Source organism: Battus philenor, unplaced genomic scaffold (genome assembly GCF_028537555.1).
Source record: "Battus philenor isolate CCGP_79_NKW_IND1 unplaced genomic scaffold, ilBatPhil1.0.hap1 SCAF_14, whole genome shotgun sequence".
Lineage (NCBI taxonomy): Eukaryota > Metazoa > Arthropoda > Insecta > Lepidoptera > Papilionidae > Battus > Battus philenor.
In genome coordinates, this window is record NW_027181676.1 from 11,796,715 (window position 1) to 11,811,279 (window position 14,565).

At 32.0% G+C, this 14,565-nt stretch overlaps 3 protein-coding genes across 3 annotated transcripts in view; 1 reads left to right on the plus strand and 2 right to left on the minus strand.

Annotated features, from left to right (window-relative positions):
• Positions 1-4,937: 4,937 nt before the first annotated feature.
• LOC137918390 (acylphosphatase-1-like) lies at positions 4,938-7,210 on the minus strand. Its single transcript, XM_068761184.1, has 3 exons — positions 7,043-7,210; positions 6,750-6,859; positions 4,938-5,209 (listed from the first exon to the last, which is right to left on the minus strand). The coding sequence occupies exons 1-3, from the start codon at positions 7,175-7,177 to the stop codon at positions 5,092-5,094; spliced, it is 363 nt and encodes a 120-aa protein (XP_068617285.1). The 5' UTR covers positions 7,178-7,210; the 3' UTR covers positions 4,938-5,091.
• Positions 7,211-7,828: 618 nt separating this feature from the next.
• LOC137918571 (succinate dehydrogenase cytochrome b560 subunit, mitochondrial-like) lies at positions 7,829-10,088 on the plus strand. Its single transcript, XM_068761411.1, has 3 exons — positions 7,829-7,975; positions 8,047-8,279; positions 9,710-10,088. The coding sequence occupies exons 1-3, from the start codon at positions 7,956-7,958 to the stop codon at positions 9,994-9,996; spliced, it is 540 nt and encodes a 179-aa protein (XP_068617512.1). The 5' UTR covers positions 7,829-7,955; the 3' UTR covers positions 9,997-10,088.
• Tsf1 (Transferrin 1) overlaps positions 10,034-14,565 on the minus strand; it is a 29,743-nt gene continuing 25,211 nt past the window's right edge. The window contains exons 11-15 of the mRNA XM_068761410.1: positions 13,694-13,781; positions 12,587-12,665; positions 12,249-12,341; positions 11,116-11,378; positions 10,034-10,279 (exon numbers count right to left, since the gene is read on the minus strand). Coding sequence (XP_068617511.1) covers positions 10,187-10,279; positions 11,116-11,378; positions 12,249-12,341; positions 12,587-12,665; positions 13,694-13,781 — 616 coding nt within the window. The 3' untranslated portion in view covers positions 10,034-10,186. The remainder of the gene's footprint in view (positions 10,280-11,115; positions 11,379-12,248; positions 12,342-12,586; positions 12,666-13,693; positions 13,782-14,565) is intronic.

Sequence of the window (14,565 nt, forward strand, 5' to 3'; positions counted from 1 at the left end):
CTTCCGCTATGTAGCAGTAGTCTTGCAATAAAGTACACCGCCCGCCAAACACCGAGTTCGGAACCCCGATTAGTGCTGCATTTTTCGCCGATCATCATCATCATTTCAGTCCAGAAACCCTCACTGCAAGACATAGGCCTCCCTCTCTCTCTCTCGAACTCCGTGTTTGGCACTAATCGGCGTAACATTACTCCTGAGTATGCCCCGTGGAGGGGTGAAACATGTGTTGAGTGATTTAACGGTGGTAGTTGTGTAATTCGCATTGTTTGCCGCATGCGCATATATCAGCGGGCTGGCGGCCGGTGCACTTTATTGCACGACTACTGCTACATAGCAGAAGTAGCTATATATTAGTCCTTTTCTTAACCATGTTGTAGTCGTCGGATAACTCTGGATATAGCCCACATCTAACTGATTTTATTGTAAATCAAAGAAGTCCTATGTCCAACAGTGGATGTCGTGAGGCCTAAATAGTGACGATGATTGGAAACTATATTAAATGGAGCTAAATCTCTATTAGAATATGTAAATGTCATCCTCATATTTACAACGAAAACGCGACGAAACTGTAGATAGGCAAATTAGGCTACGAAATATTAGCTTCATTATAATAACAAATGAGTTATACGGTGTTCCAGGAATAAGTAATACAGGGTTTGGTAACATATGTTACAGTTAGTTAAGTCTATTGTAATCACTAAAGAAAATAATTAAAACAAATGCTATAATGAAAATTTAATTTGAAGTGTGTTCGGAGGTGCCTAGACCTCCTGAAAAGGGTGGGCGGCAGTCCGCCTGGGACGGTAGGTATTTTTTTTATTATTTCTCATTTGTATAGCTAGAGTGTTTTGTTCACAATGTTTTTTTCACGTTTACTGAGCACGGACAGGGAGAGGGATTGCCGCTACATGATACAGGTTTTTTATTCTCCCAGCTGTCACGACTGCGTTTTATTATTATATACAGTTTTTTATGGGTAAATATAGCTAAAATTTATACATTCAAACAATACAATTTACGACTTTTATTCAATTATACATACATTTTAGTAGCTGCACAAGTGCCAGATTTAAACCTATATTTAAAGATATGTACTACAATATAAGCTGTCATTTTTAATAGTAGACGCCATCTTGTTTGGTTTTACAAATTAATTAGTATTGTTTGAGATTGTGGTACTTACTATATAACCACTACGTTATTTATAACTTCTGAAACCATTGATTTAACCATACATAAGTTGACAGCTGAGATAATCACACCTTTACAGTTTTTAAAACTATAACCTACGACCTTGTAAATAACAAAAATATTAATTACAGAAAGGCGGCAGACGTCTTACGGCTTTAATGACGGATATTAATGTTTGCATGAATAGATCAACGAATAAACCACTTCTTTGCTATAAGCATTGAAAACTCTGAATCAAAACGTTTTGTTCGCGTGGTAGGAATGTCAATGACAAAAAGCATAGATGTTCGTATCTCAATATCGGGTAATAAAGGACGGTGGGATTGAATCGTGTGATTTTTATGCACACTCTTCGAAATGCAATAGGTGAAATCGTGAAAATAAAAATCATTAATTTATTTAAATAATTGCTAATAAAACAAAAAGAATTCTCACATCTTTTTATAATATAGGATTTTATTTTTAAACTTTAACCCTAGTTTATTCCTGACTAAATCGTAGCTTGATTTTAATGGCAGACGTAGAAACATGATATTATAAATATGTATAAGTTTATTACTTGGTTTTTAGTGTAAAATCTTTAAAGAGGTTATGGCTCTTGATGTCAGTTAATATATGCTAAATCCTAAAAATGAATGGTTTCAGTAATGATAAATCCATTAATTAATTCATGTCATCCGATAGACTATCGTTGCAAGGTATAGGTATATATATACCTTCCTAAAGATTGCCACAATCAGCCGTCTAGCGCTGCGACTTCCGGCGACCTTGATTATGCTGTCGGTCCAACTATTAGAGGCCTATTCACTAAAAAAAATAACGTAATGACGATATAGTAAGAAATGTCGTTTTAAAATTGGGTATAAAGTTGACTAATTATATTTTACTATCTATCCCTGCAGACTATATAACATATATTATTAATAATATATTGTATAATAATAAATAATATAATATTGTATAATAATAAAATATAATATATTACTACCAAAAGTTATAAACTTGTGTATTTCAATAGAAAAAATAAATTAATGTAACGTATTTCAGAGTGACAAACTTATATAGCTTTAAACTTTTTAATAATTTATACATCAGTCTGTATATCGAAAACTTGAACTCTAAAAATGTCTTCAGAAATGGAAAATCGTACACTAAACTATTTCACAAATTTGAAATTTATTCACTCAGACATGAAATGTCAGTTGCACTGGCGCACGCTTGGGAATATATTGCCCTGAACTGCAATATAGACAGCAGTGAATGTTTTATACACATGTTTTGTTTATTGGTTTCGTGTTTTAATATAGCACTGAATGTCGTGGTTCAATGGCTATATTTTCAAAGCGTGTGACCTCATAAACAATAATATATTTTTTAAGTGAAAAGGTAAAATAAAGTGTAAATCGAACGCGGTGTAATGAGAAAGTGCAAGCTAAAATAGAATATTCACATCTAAACAGATAAATCATATAAGAAAAATATATGATTCCATCCGTAAAAAACTATTAAACTGAAAGAACTTAAAAATAATTAAATAAAAGAATTATTAACAAAATAGGCTTCTTAAAAAATGTAAGCAAACGTTTTACCAGAAGGACTGAGAAATAGACTTTAGAAACACTTTTCATGCACAAATTATCACAGTAACTAACCAGTAACCAGTCCACTGTATATAAAAAACTTTTATCATTTAGCTGCATGGCCTAAGTCCATTAATTTATGTATAAATGTATCCTTTATGGCACATCATCTTCTGTTCTGTCGTAATGAAACCAGGACAGTTGATGTAGACTTGTATTATGTTATACATAGTGCAACTTACATGGATATACAAGAAAATCGAACAGACTGATAGTTCCCAATGTCTTCATGTAGCGCGCATGATAGTATGACGACATATATTGAACAGTCAATATTAATTGCGTGTGATAGTGTCACACCTAGTTTAGTAACAACATACATAGTTTGGTCGCTTACGACGGGCTTCATGAGAAGGTTCAAGGTCACCCACAGAGCAATGGATAGACCTATGCTCGGAGTTTCGCTGCGACATCGATCACCAATGTAGGTCGAAGAATTGCTCGTCTGAGTGGCAGTGGGCGGGGTATATCGCTCCGATGGCCGAAAGGTTCTTGAGTAGCTTCCACGAGCCGGTAGACGTGGCGTGGTTTTTTTTAAATTTACTGACCCCCGCTATTAGAATCATCTCCTTCCACCCCTATTTGTGTGAGAACAGGGATTTTATTATTTTTTTTAGTAATTTTTTCATATTCCTTTTTTTATTACCGTACTGTTCTTCCATGCTCATTATCTAGCCTTCCGTTCTTTCACTCTATAATTCTATCTATCTTTCTCTTCCACTTTGTTCCATTCATCCATCCTCAATCACTGCTTACGTCTATTACCATTTACAGCTTATCACAGATTATTGTTTTTACTTTCTCTTTACAGTTCAGTTTTTGTTTCATTTTTAATTTATTTCCAATGTTATTTTTGTTTTACTTTAATTCACTATTTTTGTATTGTCTATTTAAATTTTGTTTCTATTTATTACATTTTTTCCTACCGCCAGAATCTGAGTAAGGACTCTCTTTCTTTTTTAGCCAAAATGGATGCGACTGTGGCATCATCTATCCTTTTTACTATTCGGCATTTGGTCTCGAAACGGAGCCCTCCAAATGCGAGGCATTCTGCTACCAGGTGGATCACGGTCTGGTCCACGCTCGGTTCACAGAAGCACGAGGGATCCTCCTTGAGTTTAAACTAACTATGAAGGTACTCAGAGAACCCCCCGTGCCCCGTGGAGCGACGCGGCGTGGTTAGGCCTCCACTAGTTAGACCGACGACACAGTTAAGGTTACGGTAAGTCGTTGAAGGCAGCGCAGGAAATGTCGTGGCGATTTTTGGGCGATGGCTATGCCTTGCAGTGGGCGTCCATCAGCTAGAAAAAAAAATAGAAGATAAATAGTTTAATACGAAAATATAATTCACAAGAGCACCTATTTTTAAAAACTGTCAAAAAGCAGGTTGGCAGTTTTGTATGTATATGTTTTGTATACTTATGATAAAATGAAGCAAAAAATTTATACAAAATTGTAGCCAACATTAACAATATAATCCACGAAAAAACGATCATAGTTAATATTTGCATTGCACAAAGGTTTACTAAAATCTGCGCACGCGGTGAGATTTTTCAACTAATTTAACGTTAGCCATAGTTATGAAAAAAAAATTTCTCTATTTATATGATGTGAAATGTGTGAAAAATACTTTTAAGAAAGTATTTTTCACACATTTCGTGAAATAAACAGGGTGATTGGTTATAGGAGTAAAAGCTTTAAAGGGGTGAATGTACAGCTCTTTTGCAGTCTATTAATATACAGTACACCATAATCAATGATTTCTGAAATAGTAATATATTAAAACAAGTGTTTTCAAAATTTGAATCACTTCATATTAAAATTAATTATTATCCATCCGTGCCGATTTTGTACTAGCTAATAGCCAATAGAAAAATCATTTTTCAGAATAATCACTTTATAAAGTGTGATTGGAAATAAGTGTAAGAGTTTAAAGATTTTTGTTGACAAATAAGCTATACATAACCCCTTTAAAATTTTTATACTTTTAACTATTCACATTTTGTTAAAAATGGATAAATAAACACATTTTAAAAACAATCAATTCTATTTATTTGACAAAACATAGCATTGAGCCTTGAGTATTGCAATTCATTGGCTCGAGAATATTTTAACACTGACATAAGAAACAAATATTAAATAAGCTTTTTTAAACTTCAACTGCTTCTTCATAAAATAAATAAAACCTTCTAGAAGCACATGAACATATTCTTGTGCTATAAACATAATACCATTAGGTAACATTCATAAGGGGTTTGAATTATTCCTTTCTAATACTGAAATCTGCGAAAGTATAATCCCCAATTTCCTTCTCATTCTTAAATATTGCATTATCTATCTTACAGCTTGGACTTCCAGTAGATCTTAACCATTGCATCCTGTGAAATTTAAAATAAAAAATTATTTTGAAAAAGCTTGACTCTATGTAAATTATGATTTGTAAGACAGTTAATGTTACTACAGTTTGTGGCAAAAAATTTATCAACAGGAGATAAAAGCTAAAACAAAGACATAATTCAATTATCACAATCAATACATGAATCCAGACATTTACAAAACTTTACATCTGTGTGTATTTGTATGAAAGAGTATGTATGTATGAGAGAATGTAGCAGATAGATAAATGAATAATACATAAGGATATATTTTGGAATAATTAACCTGCTGTTATTCTGACGTGATCCTTGCAATCAAAACAGTTTCATATAAAATCACATATATGGAAACTAAGTTCTTACCTTCCGTACAAGTCCTGCTAGTTTCTACTAATTACAGATAAAATTCCCACATTGTGGAAGCAATCAGAAAATTTAACACAACTTGACAAATATCAGACACGGACATATATAATACATAAACTAATAGTACAACTGTTGCCAAACCTTCCTTTCTTTGTGAAGTAAGGTGACTTAAGTCAGCGAAGACATAAATAAAGATACATGCATAATAAATTAAGAACTAATTTAAATTGAACTTATAAGAATTTTAACTAAATTATTTTTTCTTTTTTTTATTAATACTGGATGTAGGCCTATTCCAACCAGTTTTCTCATCGGAAATAATTATTTCTGTTTCAGTTATTGGTATTATGTATGTATAACAGCTGTTGGTTTTTAATAACAAGAAAAAGACAGGTCAGACACAATTTTTTGATTTACTGTTTGTCTAGTGGTTATTTTATAATATAGAGTTAGCCCTCAGTTATAAAATCTGTACCTTACAATGAAATTGTAAGCTCTTGGTTACCATATAGTTAACTTTAGGCCTGATAGTTGTGTGTCCTCAGTAATTTTTATAATGTTGTCAACCCAGCATTCACCATCACCCCTTTCCTTTATTTTATCAATTGCTTCCATCAACATTCTTTTATTACAATATGGTAAAATAAATATAAACAAGAACTGAACACTCTTTATGCACTATAATTCTCTGATAAAGGATTTTAAAACACAAAATACTGGTAAATCCAAATTTCTGCTTTGTCAACTCAAGATAAAGGAGGACAGACACCTTGTTAAGGCTGTCAGATGATGATGATGATGATGATGAAGAATCTAGGACTTCTTGATAGTAAATGCACATACAGTGCATGTACAGTACTGTACTACTGCATAAGTACAGTAATGATCACATTTCCTCAATAAGCAGATTTATCAGAACCTTTTAGCATTTTTGTGTGATATTTGGATTTTGAAATGTTTAATTTTGATAATATTATATTTATTTTTTCAGCCTATATTGCTACATTATGTAAATTTAAATTGAAAAGCTTCATAATAATTTTGTTCTATCTAGCTCAAGTTGCAGTTGCACAGGCCTCCCCCAAAAGATAAAATTATATACGCCATAGTAGACTATAGGAGTATAACACCACAGATTTGTAAACCAAGAATTCTAAAAGTATAGAACAAAACTCACATAGAATGCAAATTGTCCAATGGACCTTCAATTTGACCTTGAACTGTTCCCTGACTAGTGTTCATACACCAGCCCTTAAGTCCAAGTTTTTCAGCTTGTAATTTTGTATACTGTGAAAATTTCATTATAATGCTGTTAAAAATAATATTATTTTGCGTGAATATAATACATATTATTACTAATAATGTTTAAGTTTGCTTATGTAACTTTATGCTTTTATAACAGTATTATTTTATTTAAATAGTTACCAATTTATTAAAAATTCTAGGAAATTAAGTTTAACAGACATATACCTTTCGGAAGAAAACTCCTTGTACTTGCCCAAAAACTTCAAAATCAACACTTCGAATAGCCATGGTTGCAGCAGTAGTAATGCCGTAGTTCCTTAACGAAGCTGCAGCCGTGGTCAGAATTAATAAACGTAGCATTTATCGTATGTAGTTATTATAAGCTCTGGTAAAATCTACATCAAAGAAAATATTTTTGAATTTTACCTGTCAAGAGTTTATGAAGTCAGCTATTATTTTTATTAAATGTGTAATGTAAATTAATGTCTAAAATATTGTATTCGTTAGACAGAGAATCAGAAAATACGCAATTTACCTCACTGGTTAGAAATAATGAGCTAAAAATACTTTTACATTAGGACAAAGTCTTATTTCAATTCTCCAATTTGCATCATGTAGTCATGTCTCTTGTTATTTGGTTTAAGATTGAATGTGAAATCGTTGGATTATCTACAAATAAAGTTGTAATTTATGGATTTTATTATCATCATCAATCATCAATACCTAAATTTAAGAAAAGATTACTCTATTTTTTTATTAGTGATACGTAATTCATTATCAACTTTCTCCTTTCCACAGGTTTACAAAAAAGCGGTTGAAAGACAAAGAGATATTAAAAAATAAAGCATGATGAACTTTAATAAATTACTGTTCTTTAAAATTGGTATATTAGAATCATAATAAAGTATTTTAAAATACCTTCTTTTAAACTATCGTTCTTTGTAAATGCCTCTGAAAATTTGAAGATAGCATTTCTTCTTTTCCGATTGGCTTTTAGTAATATGTTGGCAGCCAAAATTCGACAGCTGTCATTTTAAGGTTTTCGTAACTGAGTAGTTAAATTTGTTACGTATATAATAATACGTTTTTAACGTATAAGTACGTTGTTATATTCTAATAATATTAATAATTTACTAAAATGGCTTTCTACTGCGGAAGGTAGGTTATGGTTTTGGGTTATGTAATAATAATCTGATTGGACTTGTTTACTAATGTCATAAATTTTTTAGACTCTGCGCAAAGCCTGTAATTGCTAACTTGAGAAGGTTACCCGTCGTTTTGAATACTGCCCAATATGCACAGGCTGCTGCTGTTCCGAAAGTCACGTTCAAGAAATTCGAACCTCCGAAACCGGAACATTACGACGACAAAAATGCTCGCCTTAAGCGACCATTGTCTCCTCACCTTACCATATATTCACCCCAGCTGACAAGTATGTTGTCCATCACACATCGAGCCGCAGGTATTTAAAGCATTACTGTATTTAATTGTAGCTAGATTTACCACTTTATTAATTATGACTTGATTTTATTTGAATAAGCAAAAGTTTGAAGAGGGATCTTATTCAGAACAAAATTGTAATGCTGATTGGCTGACTCGGGGTGGTGTTGCTTTTTTGTGCATTAGTTGTAGGACCATGGAGGGTAATCTAGTATGTATGTAGGGGGTGTATGATTAGAGGGGTGATCACTGCTTGCGGAGCTGTGTGAACTATCACACAATTCGTGTGTATATATCATTGTGGACAAACAACTGCCAGCCATCTCTGTGAGCCGTTGCAACATTTATTTGTCTCACTAGTTAAAAAAAGTTAAGATATGCAATAATTTGATTTTAAATATATGTAATTAGTTAGCATTCTATAGATTTATTGTGTGGAGACTCGATCTATTGTATTGTATGGTTTAGGACTCAGTCTAATTACTGAGTCCTAAACCGTATAAGTGCTTGGTGCTGAAAACCCTCTAGAAGATTCAGGAAAGCCTTGTAATGCACCAACTTTACCTTCACCTATTAGAATTTTCTTCCTACTTACCTAAATCATAATTGATTCTGCCATTACTGCTTTTTGGCGCCTGTTCTGTAAATCATAAATTTAGGATTATTCTTGTATCAACTTTTTATTGTAATATTTGATATTTCCTTATATATGTGCAATCATTCATTATATAGTTATAAGTACTACTTTATCTTCCTATTTTTACTTTAGTCTTAGTGAAGTTCAAACTAAGTGCTCTGTGCACTTTTGATTACTATTACCTTGAATCTATGGTAACTTTGAATGGAAACCAATGATCTATTATAGAAAAAGAAAGGATTACATAATAACATTGATTCTGCATACATTTTGTCAGGTCTTTTAACGAAGCAACATTTCCATAACAATTTTAATGATATTTCTGTAAGAAATTGATTTTTAATGATGTTTAAATGAATATCACTAATGATGTGGTTAGTATAATATTACCTATTTAATTATTACAGAGGTTTTTTTGTTTTTTAATTTAGAAATTAATAGTTGTACAAATTAGCTCTGGGTAAAGTTAAGTTGAACTTTGTTTGTCTATAGACATGATAAAGCTTCTTTGGCATTTAAAACACAAATAAAAAGCATTTACTTCTCATTTATATTAATGTATTATATTTGTCTTCATAGTAATATATGTATTTGAATGCTCATTCAGATGTATTTATATTATTTTATGTGTGCCCTAAACTGCCTTTTTGTATATGACTATCATTACTATCCAAAGTTTTTCATATACAGATCTGTAGTACCACCTCTGTGTAAATTGTTTACCTTTTATTTATATTATTACTTTTAAATGTTTTTTTATTATCAATTTGGTGTAGAAGAAAGTGAAAATAAATAAAAAAATATTTACTTTTTAGGTATGATTCTCTCTGGATACATCAGTGCATTGGGAATTGGAGCATTGGTATTGCCTAATGATATCTCCCATTATGTTACTATGATTGAAGGTTTGAATCTATCTCCTGCAACAATTTTCCTAGCGAAAGTGTTAATTGCAGCTCCATTTGGTTATCATTTTGCAAATGGTCTTAGGCATTTATACTGGGACACGGCAAAAGGATTAACAATAAAGGAAGTTTATTCCACAGGATATGCAATGCTAGCCACTGCAACGGCTATAACTCTGTTTCTTGCTGCATTATAAATTACACTAATATTTTAGGGTAGTAAGAGAAAGTATATAATTTTGACGTTATTTATTTGTTTTCAATATAAGTATTAAAAAATAACAAATCAGACTTTGTTTTATTTATATATCATTATAACTCTGAACAGATTACATAATTAAAAACATTGAATTAAAACAATGAATTGTAAAAGGTTATTATAAATTATTAGGCGACCCCACAGGTGTTGAGTACATCATGAATAGATTTGAATTTCTCAAAGTCCATTTTTTCAGTTGTTGCCAATCCTGTAGCAGCATTCTGAAATATAAAGTGTATATTGTATTATAGAGAAAGTAAAACCATTTTTAAAGTTTTTAATTTTGAGTAAAGTATATGTTGGGGCACATTGTAAAATTGTTTATTTTAGGGTAGGCATATAGTATAGACAGTAATTAATCAATTCATATTTAAAATTAAAAAATTAATATTTAGTAGAATTTTTTTGACTGGGTGGTTTGAAGGTCGTAAGAAGTCGTTGGATGCGTGTTGTTACCGTGGCGAACTTTTTAGTTGAGACCTATGCCTTGCAATGGTCTAAATGCTGAAAAGAAAAGTTTTTTGGCTTCTGGTGAAATGGCGATGAAGCAAAACGTATGCATATAACTTTTTAAAATCAAATTTAAAATGTATATAAAATAAATTTAAAATAGAAGTGTTACGGTAATATTTGAGAATAGAATGTTGAAAAAATGATGACGCCTTTTGTATCACTACTATTTTTAGTGTGCACGACGCTAAAGCAAAGGCAGCGACCATATCATTGATGGTGTCCGAAATCAAATCGGCGTTCGAATTTGAATTCGCACGTTCTAGAATTATATAGTATAAAAGCATTATGGTAGAAGCTAGCAATATGGAGCATGAATACTTTTTTTTCTTATATTATCTTTAGAATTTATATTGTTTTTGTATTTTAAACAATGATTTAGATTAAAATTGTACTGGCACTGGCTTCTTTAACACAGAGAATACTAGATCAGAAGCCAGGGAAACAAACATTTTTGTATCGATGTTTTTAAACATAATTATAATAAAATTAAAATGGCCGTGTACATGTTTTTGGCGCGAAAATTCCTAAAATTAAGCAAACTTACGTGAAATAGTACGTTGTTATTCTTATAGAACTCTCCGTAGATATTGAAGAGGTCGCTCCTCTTGTCGAGCAGCTGCGCTAAGCTGAGAGGCGCGTGGGCAATGGAGACATCTGATTGGAAGTCCTTTGCGGACAACCAGGTTCGGGATGGAGCCATTGCGACGTTACAAGTCGTGAAGCTGGCCAGGTTGTCTCGGCCTCCGGTCTCGCGGTTCAAGCATAGCAGTTCGTATTGCGATGAGTCAAACTTGGACAAGTCAGCGCCTGTGAAAAAATTACGTCAGGCATTTGCTTGTACGTTTATATTAGAAAAAATAAACTTTAGGCGCAGTAAAATCTATAATTATTGGTCGCAATTCCTGTACAAAAACATGTTTTTTTAACATAAACCATTTTTTATCTTATTTATTATTAATTGCTGTATTACATATAAAGGAACAAAAAACATTATTTATGCGACAACTTTTAATGTATCCTGAATTTATGCGTACTGCTGGTGCACCAAAATATATGAATAAGTACGCTATTTAAGTTTCGACAAATACAAAAAAACACACCACATTGATGCTGTCAGTACCGTAAATATACAGTTTTGTTGTGTATATATAATTTTTATATACAATTTTGAAAAAACAATTAGCGACAGATATACCTTCTCCAGCTTGTGCTGCAGCTAAGTAAATCGTCTAAAATACATTGGTGAAAAACGTCGCCACAACATATTACGCCCCGCGACAGCGATAACAGACAGCCGTGTAGATCAGGTTTAAAAGAATCAATGTAGGCAAGTCCAAAAGTCGAGCATTCCGTATGGAATAGACATGCTGTTTACTCCACACGTTTTCATTTTAATTAGGATAGAGAAACACTCTATAATCCTAAATTATATACAACATATAGCTCTAAGAATTATTCGTCTGAAGTGGTGAGTACGTTGTTCGTGCAAACCATGGCCGTTGGGGTCAAAAGGTTGTAGACGCGGCCTCCACTAGGGGGACCGGCAACATAATCAAAGTTGTGGGAAGTCTCTGGATGCAGATAGCACAAAACCGTTCATCGTGTCGACACTTGGGGAAAGCTTATGCCTTGCAGTGGGCGTCTATCGGCTTACATCGTGATAATGATTACACTTACTCGAAACGAAAGCTACATCGCCGTTGTTTTGCAAGCACTGAACAGCACTGCCGTCACCTGAGCATCGTTTCTTTAAGCTGGAAACGTCCTCGCCTGTCATAACAAAAAATATGTTAAATAGGGATAACGTAATAGAGGTAAAAAGATAATAACATAAGCTGAGTCTTGTGTTCAAAAGTTGTATGAGATGTTTGTGTGCGCAAACTTTTTACAAAAAGATTTTCTCTGTGAACACTTCATTCAAAGTCTTATTCAGATTTTTTATCCAAGACCACCTGACGGGTTATTGAATACAAAGGCCATGTATACTAAAATAAAGGTTTTAATAAAAAAATTACCTCTTGGATTATTTTCTGGCTTGTCTACACCAGGTAAACAGGATCCGCCGGAGAAGAATGCTCCCATGTTTTTAACACACTGGAAAATATATCTTTCATAAAATGAGATAACGTGATAAATAAATGAAGTATTAGTCCTGGTATTAGATATGCGTATAAATAAATTTAGTATATATTTTATAAAAAATAAAAAAATGTCTAGAAAGTTTTTATATGAGAATTTTTCGTAAATAGAGATTTCTGCCGGAAAATTATAAAGATAATACATCAATTCATTTACCTAGGAAAAAGTGATGGAAGAAGTATGTATTAGATTTGCTAATACATACATCTATTTATACGTATATACGTTATAAATATTAAAACGCAGTACTTATAATACATTTAATATATAGGATATATAATATATTTAAGGAGAAAGGTCACAAAACCTAACCCAATGAACTGTCATCAGGGTTATTTATACTCTGTGCAGCACCGCCAACGCCATCATGCCACTAACTACAAGATAGCAAAATGTCATCGAACAAAATGGCAACTATTATTTTTTAATTATAATCGAATGTAAAAATCTTTGTTAATTTCTCGAATTTTTATATAAAATACAAATGAACTTTCATTAAAATAAAATATATTAGGTACTAATTTACGTTGCACATAATGGCAGCCATTCAAACGTCAAAAGTGTTTAGAAACATGGCAACGTTATTGTTCATCTAACTTATGGTGTGCATCAGAAATACTGTGTTTAATATGAACCGAAGACATATACATATAATGAATCATTGTTATATATTCACACACTCAAATATTAATACATCATCATCATAGGACATCTGCTGGATATAGGCTTCCCCTATAAATTACCAATAGGACTGGTTGAAAGTGGTCTGCATTCAGTTCTCCGAATATATTAATCAGGTCGTTTGTTCACTTTGTGGGCGAATACCGTTGCCGTTCCATAATCTCCAGTCAAGAACACTAAGACTCATTTTTTTTACCCTTAATGGTTTGCCCCCTTCTACTTTAACGTGCCCACTAGGATATATACTTTCGTTAGTCTACGGATAAAACATACATTATTTATTACGTATAAATGTGGCCAACCTGGTCGGAGCTGATGAGTTTCTTGTTGATCAAGTAATAGAGCGGAGCTACTAGACCGCTGAAACTTCCGAAGGAGTTGTGGCAAGACCTGCGTTAACAAACAGATATACATATATAAAACATAGGTACAGGTTGATTGATTACAGATTGGTCAAAGATTTAAAGGGTGAATTAAGGTCTCGTTTACTGTCATCCAATAAAAAATAAATAATACATATGGTACAATGAAAACAATAATAAAAATATATGGAATATTCAATGAAAAATAGCGTTTATAGAAATAATAAATAAAGTAATGATAGAAGAAGAAGAAAAAGTATTTTCAAAATTCGGATTATCACATAATAAAATTAATTATTGTTTATTATCTGTGCCTGTAAACTGAACTTAATTTTACTATCAATAAAATAATAAATCAATGTAAAATATTTAAGTGATCACTTCATACAGACTGACTGAAAATAGGTGTAAAAGTTGATAAATTACCTACATATTTATCTCTTTAAAACTTTTACACCTAGAACCAATCATCCCGCACATTCATACAAAATGTGACAGAAATGTGTTGTTTATCGTTTTGATTCCATTCGAAAGTAGAACAGAAATTTATATTAATTCTATCTTATACTTTATTAACTATTATAGATAAAATATGGTTTTGTTCGATATTTAAACTTATACGATTTAAAATACGATAACATATTCGTTTTTTAAATAATCTACGCAGTATATAATGTTATGTATCGATTGTAAAAATATATCTTAATATTTGTAATCTCAATGTTTACGTATAAATAGATATAATAAATGGAATAGATATTCAAATAAAATATTCACAAGTTCATTTACGTTCGTTCTCATTCAAAATACAA

Coding starts and splice junctions, on each gene's coding strand:
- LOC137918390 (XM_068761184.1), bottom strand. CDS start 7,177: ATGCTACGTTTATTAATTCTGACCACGGCTGCAGCTTCGTTAAGGAAC. Junction 6,860..7,042: donor AAGGAGTTTTCTTCCGAAAG/GTATATGTCTGT, acceptor AAATTTTCACAG/TATACAAAATTACAAGCTGA. Junction 5,210..6,749: donor TTGGACAATTTGCATTCTAT/GTGAGTTTTGTT, acceptor TAAATTTCACAG/GATGCAATGGTTAAGATCTA.
- LOC137918571 (XM_068761411.1), top strand. CDS start 7,956: ATGGCTTTCTACTGCGGAAG. Junction 7,976..8,046: donor ATGGCTTTCTACTGCGGAAG/GTAGGTTATGGT, acceptor TAAATTTTTTAG/ACTCTGCGCAAAGCCTGTAA. Junction 8,280..9,709: donor CATCACACATCGAGCCGCAG/GTATTTAAAGCA, acceptor TTTACTTTTTAG/GTATGATTCTCTCTGGATAC.